Source organism: Grus americana, chromosome 1 (genome assembly GCF_028858705.1).
Source record: "Grus americana isolate bGruAme1 chromosome 1, bGruAme1.mat, whole genome shotgun sequence".
NCBI lineage: Eukaryota > Metazoa > Chordata > Aves > Gruiformes > Gruidae > Grus > Grus americana.
Genome location: NC_072852.1, coordinates 131,400,457 through 131,414,647, shown reverse-complemented (window position 1 = coordinate 131,414,647; position 14,191 = coordinate 131,400,457). Strand labels below are relative to the sequence as shown.

At 46.9% G+C, this 14,191-nt stretch overlaps 1 protein-coding gene across 1 annotated transcript; it reads left to right on the top strand.

The window, feature by feature from the left end:
- Positions 1-7,493: 7,493 nt before the first annotated feature.
- On the top strand, positions 7,494-10,539 carry SAT1 (spermidine/spermine N1-acetyltransferase 1). Its single transcript, XM_054808562.1, has 6 exons — positions 7,494-7,768; positions 8,082-8,133; positions 8,220-8,303; positions 9,496-9,597; positions 9,675-9,715; positions 10,024-10,539. Exons 1-6 carry the CDS (start codon positions 7,703-7,705, stop codon positions 10,192-10,194), a joined length of 516 nt encoding a protein of 171 aa, XP_054664537.1. The 5' UTR covers positions 7,494-7,702; the 3' UTR covers positions 10,195-10,539.
- The last annotated feature ends 3,652 nt before the right edge of the window (positions 10,540-14,191 follow it).

Below are 14,191 nucleotides of genomic sequence, written 5' to 3'. Positions count from 1 at the left end.
AATTTGATATATGTGTGTGTGTGTGTATATATATATTTTTTTTTCCTCCATAGCAACCCTCACAGCGCTGTGCTGTGTATCGGCAGCCAGCAAGGTGTTGGTAACACACCAGGGTTTGGCTCCTGCTGAGCGGCGCTGGCACACACCATGGCTTCTCTCCAACATCCCCCTCACCAGTGGGCTGGGGGTGGGCAAGACCTTGAGAGGGGACACAGCCAGGACAGCTGGCCCAAACTGAGCAAAGGGATATTCCATACCATATGAGGACTGCTCAGCATTAAAAGCTGAGAGAAAGGAGGAGGAAGGGGGCATTCGTTATTTATGACATTTGTCTTCTGGAGCAGCTGCTACACGTACTGAAGCCCTGCTTCCTGGGAAGTGGCCAGACATCACCTGATGATGGGAAACAGAGAATAAATCTTTTGTTTTCCTTTGCTTCCGCATATGGCCTTTTGCTTTTGCTTTATTTAATTGCCTTTATCTTGACTTACAAGGATTTTTTGGGAGAGGGGGTGCCATCTTATTTCTCTTCCCTCCCTATCCTGACTGAAGAGGGGAATGATAGAGCGGCTTTGGTGGGCACCTGGCCTCCAGCCAAGGTTAAACCACCACAGTCCTTTTTGGCATCCAACACGGGGCATGAGGAATTCAAGATAAGAATAGTAATTGGGAGAGGTAATGGGCAAAACATGGACTGAACACAGCTAGAGAGTGGAATGATTGTGGCGAATTTCTGTTGTTCTAATTGTGGTGAAGGGATGAGGGTTGGATTGTGTGTGTAAATTGTCCGCTTTCGTTCCATGTTGTGATGATGTTACTTTGATTTTGGTGTGGGGAGTTCTTTTTTTTGTGGATGTGATTGAAGTTTGTGAAGATTGTGGGATGAATATGGATTTTAATGATAATTCTTAAATAAGCGATTCACAGAGGTGAGGGGTAGAATGTATTGAGTTTGTGTGGCAAGGTTTTGGTAGTGGAGGGGGCTACAGGGGTGGCTTCTGTGAGAAGCTGCTAGAAGCTTCCCCCATGTCCAATAGAGCCAATGCCAGCCGGCTCCAAGAGGGACCCGCCACTGGCCAAGGCCGAGCCCATCAGTGACAGTGGTAGCACCTCTGGGATAACGTAGTTAAGGGGAAGAAAACCCACCAGCAGCAACTGCAGCCAGAGACAGGAGTGCGAATATGTGAGAGGAACAACTCTGCAGACACCAAGGTCATTGCAGAAGGAGGGGCAGGAGGTGCTCCAGGCGCCAGAGCAGAGATTCTTCTGCAGCCCCTGGAGAAGACCATGGTGAGGCAGGCTGTCCCCCTGCACCCTATGGAGATTGATGGTGGAGCAGATATCTACCTACAGCCCATGGAGGACCCCATGCTGGAGCAGGTGGATGCCTGAAAGGAGCTGTGACCCCGTGGGAAGCCCACGCTGGAGCAGGCTCCTGGCAGGACCAGTGGCCCCATGGAGAAAGAAGCCCACGCTGCAGCAGGTTTGCTGGCAGGACTTGTGACCCCGTGGGGGACCCACGCTGGAGCAGTCTGGTCCTGAAGGTCTGCACCCCATGGGACAGACCCACGCTGGAGCAGTTCATGAAGAACTGTAGCCCGTGGGAAGGACTCATGTCAGAGAAGTTGGTGGAGGACTGTCTCCTGTGAGAGGGACCCCACACTGGAGCAGGGGCAGAGTGTGAGGAGTCCTCCCCCTGAGGGGGAAGGAGCGGCAGAGGCAACGTGTGATGAACTGACCACAACCCCCATTCCCCGTCCCCCTGTGCTCCCGGGGGGAGGAGGTAGAGAAATCGAGTGTGAAGTTAAGCCCAGGAAGAAGGGAGGGGTGGGAGGAGGTGTTTTTAAGATTTGGGTTTATTTCTCATTATCCTACTCTGATTTGATTGGTAATAAATTAAATTAATTTCCCCAAGTCGAGTCTGTTTTGCCCATGACAGTGATTGGCGAGCAATCTCTCCCTGCCCTTATCTCGACCCAGGAACCTTTTGTTAGATTTTCTCTCCCCTGCCCAGCTGAGGAGGGCAGTGACAGAGTGGCTTTGGGGGCACCTGGCCTCCAGCCATGGCCAGCCCACCACAAATATTCCTTTTTTCACTGTCCCGAAGGGGGCAGGCCCGCGGGCGCACAGCTGGGCCCAGACCCCGCAGGCCACAGAGCGCTCCCTGAGCCAGCGGGTCCCCAGCAGCCGGTCTGGTCCCCACACGGCTGTGTGCGACCAGGACACGGGTGGGGGACACGGCCTCCTGCCCTGGCCGGTCACTTGGTGGCACTGTTAGGGAAGGTAATTAAGAGCCTTGATGTCTTCTAGGAAGAAGACGTTTAAGGAAACACTGCTGTGTTAAATAAGGTACGCACTTTCCACACGCAAGGAATCAACCCATTGAATTAATTAGAATTACCTTTATTACCGTGAACTAGAGAACCTTGGAGCAGAGAGGACAACCAGCCCGCGCCGGAGGCTGAGGGCAGAGAGGCAGCTCTGCCCTGCAGAGGGATGCCGTCCAGCTGGTACAGCTCTGCCTGTCACAGAACAACTACCGCTCACGGGTCCGCACCTCCGAGTGACTGAGTACAGGTGGCCAGGCACGGCCTGTGACTTTCCAGGATTTATGTTGTTCTGACTGGTCATCTCAACTTGGCAGCAAAATGGTGCCTATAGGTGGTACGAGTTTTTTATATGAGACTTGTGATAGAGTGCAGATTTCTGCTTTGAAAGACCGAGAGACTGTAGTTGCGTGCCTCGCACACCAAGCAAAACCCGCCTGGAACTGACCCTTGCTACTAACACGGATTTTCTGTCACAGATGTGGTGCCAGCTGCGCTTCCATCCTGTTTCACAACCACATAAGCAGGCACAAGCGAGGGGCCTGGTGGGTGATCTTCCTTTGCGGAGGGGGCAGAGAGCAGGCAGAGTGGCGGGCACAGCATGAAAGGAGAAAGGCCCCTCTCAGCTGGCCCGCACCCCAAAAGTCTTACAAGCGCAGTCCCCAGCTACAGTCCTTGTATATGCCCACCCGTACAGTCACACGCCTGTTCCTACGTGACCACGCATACGCCAGCTCTGCGTGTCTAGAGAGGAAAAAGTCGAGAGCGGTATTGCAAAGCTGCTCGTTCATCTGGGGAAGAATGTGGAAACCTGGTATGGGTGCATGCTGAAGGTTCAAAAACCATGATGCCATGAAAAGAATCAGCTCTGGATAGAGCAAAAGACTGTGCCAAAAGACAAAATCATGATTGTGATGTCTAAGAAAAACACCTGCTCATTGTGCAAACCCCCATTAGTTTTAAGGCAAAATTTAGGTTCCCTGGATCTCTCTTTAGAGCCTGAGATGCTGCAGCCCAGAACACTGATTTAAGTATATCACAGGATCAGAGCCAAAGGGACTTCCACTGTATCCAAAACTTAAAGTTATAAAATTGAGGCCTGGTTTGATTTTTTTCCCCAACATTTCTTTCTATAACTTTTATACCCCAAATTATTTGCATGCATGATGTAGAGGATTTGTGGATGCCAGCGGATAATTAGTTATGTCTAAATCCCAAATTCATCAAATTGCATAATTACAAATGACAGATGAGATGTATCAGCTTACAGGAACAGGGTCCTAATGACCTAAAATATGTCTTCAAAGGTAATAATACAAAACAATGGTCCTTTTATTTCCAGCATATGGAAATTAATGTAGTTTTATTATGTGAAACTGTTCATTTTGCATTTGTCCCAAATTCTGAGCAGTGCTACTGCAATATTTATTTACTATTCTGTACTATTCTGACAGATTTTTTTTTTTCTATGTACAGCCTAGTGTCGATAAACTGTAATTGTAAGTTGCTTGAAAAAAAAAATCTGGAAGCAACTGTGAACTCATGTCAATGAAAGTTCTGAGTATTAGAAAGAACTTATTCAGTTGAAAATGCTAATAGGATCCTGAATGTTGTCTAAAGACTAATCTGGAAAAATTACAGGTCAACACTGAATATTAGTTGCATTTTCTGTATTTTGCTCCAGAGATTTGATGGGAGATATAATTTGGAGATACAATTTGGATTACTTGAGAACATTTAGTAATCTAATAAAAAATTATTAACTCACTGCATTTTAATGTGGAATAAGCAGTTCTTCTCCTTCCCTCTTTCATTTATTGTAAACAGAGAACCTTTGAGGCATGAGAGAGGCATTCATACAGGAATTCAAGGAATCTTGCTAGCGAAGGAGGAAATCAAAAATTAAAATAGGAGAAGTAAAGAGAGTTTGATTAGTTGAACAGTAAAGAAAGAAAACTGGTGCCCACTTTGAGCCTTTCCATCCAGCCTCCAAGAAGAGAAGATATTCAGAAATTTAGATGCAAATAAAAATATGTTATCAAGACAAGCGTCCAGCTGAGGTCCCATAACTCTCTGAATAAATTGTTGAGTTGCATTGCCATGAAAGGATCTTGAGGAACTAGCATGGCCATTTCCTGTAGCTTGAGACTAGACAAGACCTCCATCTCTGGAGAGGATGTGGGGAAAACTTGCCTCATTAAGATATGTAGCACTCTGTGCGTTTGTATTAATTCCAGTTCCTGTTGCACACTAAAAAAGAAAGTGCTGCTTGCCATTTTGCACAAATTTTTCCATCTCTCCACTTAGAACTAATATTTAGGGAGGAGATAAAATGAGAATAAAAGGAACAATGTGCATGGTCTTGATAATTCTAACCATTCATACCTCTTAAACACCGAAGTAAGTACCAACTCTCCTGGTGGAAATGCAGATGGATTCACAGTCCGCATGTGCTGCATGGAAGAAGCTGCTGGCTGGTAACAGAAGAGTGAGCTAATCCAGACTTCAGTGCCTATTTCATTATAATAGGTTATTTCAACATCGGTTTACCTTAAACACGTTTGCTAACCACTTTCCAGCATACATATTTGAAAAATTTGATCTTTTTCAGGAGTCTTACCGCTACTCATTCCCTCCAGGAGAAGCGCAAATAAATAAGCTGACCACTCAAGGATAAAATCCGAGCCCTGTGCCAGTCATTAGAGATTTCACCACTGACCTCAGCAACAGAAAATAACACAAAACCTGCTCAAAGATGAACAGACCTGAGACAAAAGGAAGGAGCTGTTTCTAAAGTACATCAGTCCAATTCATTCACAAAACTGAGTTAGAACCTCTTTGTAAAATATCCTTACCATTCTTATTAGCCTTACTTATCCTTACTCTGAAAAAATACCTCTAGTAATACATAACTAGATAATTACAGTGTAGTCTCTGAGATCTACATGTCTTAATTATATATTTGTCCTTTTCCCTTTTTTTTTTTATTCTCTGCATTTCCTATTGGTTCATGAAACTATTTTTGATATTTTAGGATTTTTTTTTAATATTTTTTTCTTCTGGCTGGTGAATTTGAAAGCCAACTCCAGTGAACTGTATTCACTGAGGTAATGTAATATCAGCATATTTCTGAGCAAGTTAAAGCAGGACTTTCAAAAACAGTCAAGGTGGAAAATGCTTTTTTTTGCTGAAACTTCAACTTCTAAAATCATATGACTGTCCTGACTTGAGAATGAAAGAAACCAGGCACTTTCTGCTCTTACACAACAGTAGGTTTCTTGACAGCATGACCTCCTCATTGTGAAATGCAAAACAAAAAGAGTTGACGCAACACAGTATCTCCCATTTCTGATCCCAGTCAGATCACTTCTAGGGGTTGAAAACATGTATATTCATTAAATGAGTGTACTTAGGCTGAGTCTATTCTTTGCTAGTTTATTCCGTTTCAGTCTCCCTGCCAAAAGCCCTGTCCTGAAGCACTTCCAGATCCATAACTCCTGAAACAAAACTTTTCTACTACTAACCACTGTCTGTTGCTTTGTGTTTTGGAAATGCTTCTGTTCTTTGGGCATCTCCATTTTTGCTCTGACGGAAGGTAAACTGAGCCAGTTAGGGTGTTTGCATAAATCCTAAATTACTTTTCTAGGACTCTAGGCACTTTCCACTATGTGCCAAAGGATTTTCTTGGCTAACATCAGCTACCAGCTTCTTTATACAATTCTCTTGTAGCATCATGTTCCATGCTGGCCCCTCTATCTAAATGAAGGTGAACTTTGTAGGTTGTTGGATACACTGAAAAATAGAGTGTGATTGTTGTGAGAGTGTTTGGGTATCCAGGGTTTAAGCAAGGTTTACTCTGCAGCAGTAGCATGACTTAGTGTCTTCCCATATCCCAAATCACTCTTACAACAAGTCCAATTAAGCTAAATGTAAAATAAAGAGCTCCTTTACAGTACCTAAGGATGGACGTGATAGTTGCAAAGTTTATAGAAGAGGGTGGAAACAAAACCACATGTATGCCAAAGAATTATACTTCTCTGGGTGGCCTAGCTGGTAGGTCTATAGACACGCATGATCATCTAGATTAGGATCCAGCTCTCAGTCTGCAGCACAGATCTACATCTGGAGGTAATGTTCAGAGGAAGAGCTGGGCTAGGGATAATTCCTCCATCCTTTCATACTCCAAAGACATTTTGGGGAGTTTATTCAGATTGAATTTCTTCATCACGCCCACTTCTCTCCTCAGGAACATCTGTGCCTCCATCAGGAAGGAGTCTCAGCCTCCCTTATGGCTGACCCCTCCTCTTTTGAAAACATTCCTGTCCTCTGTTCTTCTCCCAGGGCTACCCCTTCCTCTCCAGTCAGGCTGGCAAACCGGGTTGGTTACAGTGTGCATCAGGCTGGAAAATGTCCCAAGCCCAAAGTAAAACCTCAATGTTTCGAACCCTTCTCCCTCAGGGCGCTCCTGCCCAGGGCCGTACCTTGGTACTAGCCCCCCCGTCCCCCTACGCAGGGTTTGATACAGATCACTACTCAGTATTTCAAGCAAGTACAAAGGCTTTTTTTTTTTCCACACACACACAGCGGTAAAAAACACCAAAACACCGTGGTGAAGACGGCCGTGCTCCCTGAGCGCAGCGCCTGCGGCCGAGACGGCACCACGGCCCCTAAGATGGTACCGCAGCGTTCAGCGCCCCCGCAGGCAGAGCCCCGCAGGCAGAGCCCCGAGACCGGCGCAGTCGCACTTGCAGGGGCACCGACGGGCTCACTTTTCGGGGAACAACCCTTGGCGCCCCTGGAGAGGAAGCCGGTGCCGAGAGATGCCCGCAGCCCCGAGAGGCTCCCCGAACCGCGCAGGAGGTCCCCTGTCACCCCCGAGCCCGCCACCTGCCCCCCGCACCGCTGAGGGAGAAGGGGCGGGGCCTCACCCGGGTGCCCTGCAGCGCCGCCCAGCTCTGCTAGGGGGCGCCACCGCGCGGGGGGGGGGGGGGAAGGGAGTGGATGGGGGGAAGTCACGAGACAGCCCGTACCAGCTGTTGCTGGCAGGCTGAGGCAAGAATCCGGGGAGGGGCGCTATCATTGGCTGAGGGCGAGTACCACGGGCGCTCCCATTGGCTTGCGTGCAGGGAGAGGCGGAGCGTGGGCGTCTATAAATAAGGATCGCGGAGCAAGCGGCAGGTACAGTTCGAGTCGGGATAGAGCGGGAGGTGGTCGAGGGTTGTCTATCTGCTCAGCGCCGCCGGGACATGCTCGCAGCCTGACTGACCGCAGGTGGCCGCCGCGCCCGGGACACGAATGAAGAAGCAGTTGCTCCTCCTGTTCACACATCGGGGACTCGTCAGCCGAGGGGGCCGCAGGGGGAAGCGCCGTCGAAAATGGCCTCATTCAGCATCCGCGCCGCGCGTCCTGAGGACTGCCCCGACCTGCTGCGACTGATCAAGGTGAGGGGCCGAGGGAAGGCGCCGGTTGGGGGGGCCGGGGTGGGCAGAGTCGCTCCGGCGGCAGGTGAGACCGGCCGTGCCCTGCCGGGGAAGGGGCGCGGCGGGGCCGGAGGGCTCGTCAGGCGCCGGTCTCCCTGTGGTGGGCGGCCGGGTTTGAGGCAGATTCGCAGCCTTCGGCGGTGGAAGGGGGGGCACCTCTGCCCTCCGTCTGAGCAAAAACAAGCTCTTGCGCAAGGCTGCCGGGGGGGGGGGGGGAGCGGCCAATAGGGAAGCGGCTGCGGGGAGAGTGCGCTGACATGTCCTTCTCTTCCAGGAACTAGCGAAGTACGAGGACATGGAGGATCAAGTGGTGCTAACCGAGAAAGGTATAAAAGCGGTGTCTGCTCACCACCGGGTTGGTAGGCTAGTGACGGTGTCCGTAGCTGAGGTGCCCGTTTATTCTGTTTTCTAGAACTGCTTGAGGATGGTTTTGGTGAGCACCCTTTCTACCACTGTCTGGTTGCAGAAGTGCCAAAAGAGCAGTGGTCGTCTGAAGGTGAGACTTCCCGATACTTATTTTTAGATGCTAAATACACAGGAGGCATCTTATACTTAATGTTACTGATTAGACATAAGGTTCCACCAATGAATTGGGGTAGGAGAAACAGGTTAACTGTTAAATGCAGTAACATATAGTGATACTCTGCTGAAGTAGTTGCTAATCCTGGAGGCGTGGGAAGATCAGGTATAACATAATGTACTTGACTCCAATTAATTAAATGGCTTTTCTTGTTTGACCCTGACTTACCTTTATGTAATCCTGTTGAATCACATTTTTTTCTTTAATTTGTCCCAATCTTCAGGTTACAGTCTCTAGCTTCGCCATGTACATGGCCCTTCTGTGTACATGGATGGGCGGGGAGGTAACTAAAAGATCCGTTACACAATAAAGTAGATGATCATAATATGAGGTAAGGTCTACAGGGACAAGTGCTATTCCCAAACCTTTACCAAAGACACAGTAGATCAGAAATCTATTTGCACGCTTCTCTTAAGTATGTGCAGAGTGTTATGGCAGATGTAGCTAAAATACTCAAGGTTTAGGTTTGAGTGGGCTGCTGTTGGAAGAGTTGGTTTCTCTTCCATGTTGAGCCACAGAATTGTAATTGAAGCTGCGGCTTTACTTACCTTGACTTTATGGTGCTGAAGGTAAAAAAAGTGTGGTGCACTCAGTGGAAAGATAAGTTGAGGTGCTGGAAATGCTGCTGTAAAGGTGGCCTGCGAGCATGCCTTCTCACACAGTGTAGTTTGAGGAATATACATTGAAAGATCAGTGTTCTTTAGTGTTTGATAGACTGTTTTGGTTGCTAAGGAAGCAGAGTTGGAGCAATTGTCTAGACTGTGAACTGCTGTGTAAAGTTTTTACTTGTATCCCAGAATGGAAGTACTGATAAATCAGTAGGTGTATGCATTTGTAGAAAAAAGCCTTGTGTTCAGCACTTACTATAATAGTATTTTTGAGGATTTCAGAGTATGGCAAGGGCAATCTTCATTCTGTTAGGTTGATACAAGTTTGTCAGAACTCGTATTTTCAGTTGTGTGCTTATTTGCAAAACTTCATTCTTAATTCTAACCTAATAGCAAATGTTTGCATGTCACAGAAAATCTGTATGTTTAAACATGCATGTAAGACTTAATATTTTTGCCTTTTAAATTCAGACTAGCTAAAGTTACAGCTTTTGTTTCAGAACACAGCATCGTGGGCTTTGCCATGTATTACTTCACTTATGATCCATGGATTGGAAAACTGCTGTATCTTGAAGATTTTTATGTGATGGCTGAGTATAGAGGTATGTATGACAGAATTAGATGAGTTGCTTCTTTAAAACACACAATGAGAAACTAAGTTTGTTTTTTGGTTTTTTAGGACTGGGCATTGGGTCAGAAATTCTGAAGAACTTGAGTCAGGTATGTCTAAGTGAAAAGTCAAAACAAGCAGAACTGAGGACACATGGCAAGGCAGTATTCTTGCTCTTCTGCTAACTGCACAAGAGCTGTTCCTTCTGTGCTACTCAATTAAATTTAAGGAGGTGAGAGGACACTAGACGGCTTAAAACATTGTCTAGAGTCTGTTAAATAGTGACAAGTGCTGAAGCGACGGACAGAATGAACTTGATGACTTTGGTGATACACAGTTAGTTGCCGAGTAGTCTCACCACTTCTTACTAGGTTTATCTGGGGCTGCTGTTTGAAACATGTCTTGTGTGCTTTTGCAGGTTGCTGTGAAGTGCCGCTGCAGCAGTATGCACTTCCTCGTTGCGGAGTGGAATGAACCGTCCATCAGGTTCTATAAGAGAAGGGGTGCCTCTGATCTGTCCACTGAGGAGGGGTGGAGGCTCTTCAAAATTGACAAAGAGTATCTTTTGAAGATGGCAACAGAAGAGTGAGAGATTATTCCAGCAAATAAATTCTTTCTGCGAATATGTATGCTCTCTGAATAAACTCCTTCTTGCTTTTTGTGTACAGTTTGTAGTGGAATAAAGTAGTGTGGATGCTAATAATGACAATGCTATGCAGGTGTGGTCATAGAGTAATTGATACTGTGATCTGGAGCTGAGGCATCTGTGAAGTTCAGTATGTGCTTGTGTGCATCCTTTACCAGTGTGGGCTTGTAATCTTTGTGTATGGAAACTTCATTCTTGTAAGTGTCATTCAAATGTGTACAATGTACACACTGGTAGGGTTTGTTTTAATTATTGCCTTTTATAAAAATAAATAGTGTTTTCACTTCATGGCAATAGTTTCGACTTTAATTCTCACATACACTTTTCAGTTTGGGTGAGTCAGAGTCTTCTGTTAACCTAACATTGTCATGGGTGAGGCTTGATTTATGGCAGTCCTGGAGAGATAATGGGGGCACCTGTGTGCCAGCAGGACCTGGGGGTGAGCTCTGCACCTGTGCTGGAGCTAGGCAGTTGGAGAAGTTTGAGATCAGTTTCTGCTTCCTGTGTGGTGCAACAGCATCCTGTCTAGTCAGTGTTTGGTGCTGGTGAACTACATCTGAGTTACAGTTGGTTCATCTGGAGTCCTACAACTAGGCTGCTAGTCTCAGCTCTCTGGAAGGGGGGTCCAGAAAAATTGGAGCTTGTGGTGTTGCCTCCTTGGGACTTCCAGTTAGCTGCAGAGCACCTCGGTCAGGAGGGTGTAGTCTTGAAGGGGAAGATGCATCTCTATCTAGCCTAAATTGCAAAAATAACTTTGGTTAGGAGTAGGAGAAAGTATTTTTACAAACCACAAAAAAACCACAACCCTCCCTTAGTTTTAAATGATCAAACTTGAATGCTTCTGGTAATCTGGGTTTATGTGTGTGATCTTAGATACTGTACAGAGTTTTTCATGTGCTTCAGTGCTGTGTAGTCGGTGGCAGTGGTGAGCTGCTGGAAATTAAGTGCTGTGTTAAGCAGTGAAAAACTCTGATCCTGCGTGTTTAATAAACTCTTGTACAGCAGTGAGTGAAAATCAATGCTGCTTATCCACTTTTTCATTGGCTTGGAAACAAACTTACCAACTTTGCAATACTGTGTCTGCCTTTCTTATGTGTTGATGGTGAAAGTGGATGTGAGCAGGCTTTATGCAGCTCTCCTCTTGCTCTGTAGTAACCCCACAATAAAAGGCTTCTTTTGGCCAGCACTGCTTTCACTTCAAAGGAAGGGAAGAGACTTACCTGCCTTGTAGCATGCACTGGTTTAAATAAAACAAGGTTTTAAACTGATTTTGATTGCTGCATAAGTCATGTGTCATCTGGAAGACGTCTCCTCATCCGAGAGAGGAGTGGGCAGTGACTGCTTCAACCATGCATAAACCTAACTGAAATTTAAGAACAAGATGTCCCTCTGCCTAGCACCAGCAGCAGGTTGTACAGGCCATTCAGCATGAAACTATTCTTGTTTTCTGTTTTGTTTTTGTTTTTAACTAAGGCGTAGGCAGCAGTGTGCCAGCTCTGCCCAGGTGTGAGATATGGCTGTCAGCTGTTGCCGCAGGAATGAGAAAACCAGTAAGAAATACAGGAGCTCTTGGAAGAGAGCAGGAGGTAACATATGTCCAAGTGATTGTCTGGACAAACGCAGGCTGGACCGAGCCCAGAATCTGTCACATAAATAACCCTGATTTAGCAGCTCAGGTTCTGTGTAAAGAAACCATCATTTCCAGGCACTCCCCATTTCTGCGCAGCACCTCAGCTGTGAGAGCTTTCATACCGTGCACAGGAACCTGGGGCTCAAATCCCTCTCCTGACCAAGGGGAAGAGAAATCTAGGTTCCTCACTTGACAGCAGATGAACTGCTAGGCCACCAACTGCCCTACTTGCTCTCGCTGAGCCTGTACTCTTCTGCAATTTGGTAAGCCAAAGGACGTGAGAGTAAGCCCATCTGATGAACCGGCCCGAGAACTAGAGCTGGAGGCAGTATGGGAAGGACGAGATGGCCTCCAGCAGCTCTTGCTGAGCATCAAGGTGGTGTATCTTCTCACACGGTGAAGCTGCAGTAACTGCACCGGTAGCTCAGTGAGCTGCAGTAACCTACTCGTGCATCTCGGTCCTAGTGGAATCTGGTTTGAAGTGATTTCAAGCTTGTTCTTTTGGCTCTGTATATCAGTCCAGAAGGTGATTACTAGTAGAGCAGTTTAAGAAGGTTTTTATTTTCAAATTAACAGTTCATTAGATATCTAGGACAGACCTGCTTAAATCTCAGGCCCCAGGCTTCTTATTGTGCCCTTATTGGGGCACAATAAGGCTATCAAAGCTGCATGACTGAATGGGACAAGCTAACTAATTAGGCATTATAATTAGGAAAGTAAGCAGCTTAGTCAAATTTTTCAATCAATTTAAAACTGTTTATCATATCTTGTTCATCATCTTCTGCCCATGCAGTTTACCATTGCATTTTCTAAATGAATTCTGCTGAAATAGATTCTCAGGGAGCCACAGAAAACAAGTGAGGCAGTGCTAAATGAGACCTTTTCTAGCCAATTGTGATAATTTTAAATATTCACACATGAAAGTAAAGACGACTATCCTTTCAGATGTGACTTTCACTGAGATCCTACTAAAAGGTAGGGGTTTTAAAACCAGCAGAAATATTCTCACAGCTATGGTAACAGAGTCTCCAACACAATGATGTGGTAAAGCCATGGCTCAAGGAAAGACCAATTTTAAATTCCATCAGTAACTTTTTCTCAAGCTACTGGAGGACCAAAGTGATTCTGTAGCTACAATCAAGACATACAGATGAGTATTTTCTATGGGTTTAGACACAGAAGAAACCTCCCCTAGCTTGACTTTCTTTGTTTCTAGGATCATGATTAAGCCCCCAAGCTGCAATGCGAGCATATGATCGGGGCTAAGCAATACCAGTAGGCTTTGAGCTGGTCACTGGTACCCCACCAGTGGGAATCCATCACAGCACAGATACAGGGCTTGTGCGGGGCTTGCAGGTATGTCAGCCTTCTGCCTTACCCTATTTCCTCACTGCAGCATGCCTGCCTCTGGGGAAGAGTTAGAGAGCAGGTGTTACAACAGCGCTGATAGCATCTCCGGGCAGGTGAGGTGCAAAGATCTTTCTTGCTGTCACTCTCAAGCTCATGACCTGGGAAGTTCTCCTCAGGCCGAGCCAGCCAGCAGAAGACTTTGCAACTGCAGCGTTTCCATGTTCCCCTTGGGTGGGGACAGAAAGGTCACCTCGGACAAACTCGCGGCTGGAGGACGCGGCAGGGGGCCATACCCGGCTGCGAGGAGTGCCGGGCTCGCCGCCCCCCTCTCCACTTGGCGTTTTCCTGCTCGCAGGCTCCCACACAATGATCCAAGCTGTAGCCATAGCGACAGCATGGAAGGAGGCTTTTTTGCCTACATAATTTGAGTTAAAACACAATATATGCAAGAAAAACAACCCTTCCCCCTCCTTTCTTCTTTTAAAGAGCCTTGCTCTCAACATAAACTTTTCCCCCAAAGAGCATATAGGTGCTTTAATGCGTTCCTGCACGTGGTGTTTTGTCTTGGGAGACTTGCCATCCTGGAGCCCGGCCAGCTGAATGCGGAGGTCTCGCTGATGCAGCTGCAGGGAAAACACCAGCTAGGTATGTAGCAGGGACTCAGGAAACCATTGCGTAATTCACCCTGCAGAACAGCATGACCTCAGGCTAGAGGCTAGCACGGAGATGTGCTTCACGCCTCCCTTTCTTTGAAATGACGAGAAGGTTGATTTCCTTCGGCTTGTAGCAGTTTCCTCCTCATAGCGCTTGCTCCCCTGGGCTTTCCCTCCACACGCCTTAGGGGAGCAAAAGCTGAGCAGAGGGAGTGAGCACACACACACAGACACACACAGACACACACCCACACCCCCCCCCCCCCCCCCGACTGATGGATGAAGCCTGCAGCGCGCAGCTGTTTGC

Coding starts and splice junctions, on each gene's coding strand:
- SAT1 (XM_054808562.1), top strand. CDS start 7,703: ATGGCCTCATTCAGCATCCGCGCCGCGCGTCCTGAGGACTGCCCCGAC. Junction 8,134..8,219: donor AGTGGTGCTAACCGAGAAAG/GTATAAAAGCGG, acceptor TCTGTTTTCTAG/AACTGCTTGAGGATGGTTTT. Junction 9,598..9,674: donor TGTGATGGCTGAGTATAGAG/GTATGTATGACA, acceptor TTGGTTTTTTAG/GACTGGGCATTGGGTCAGAA.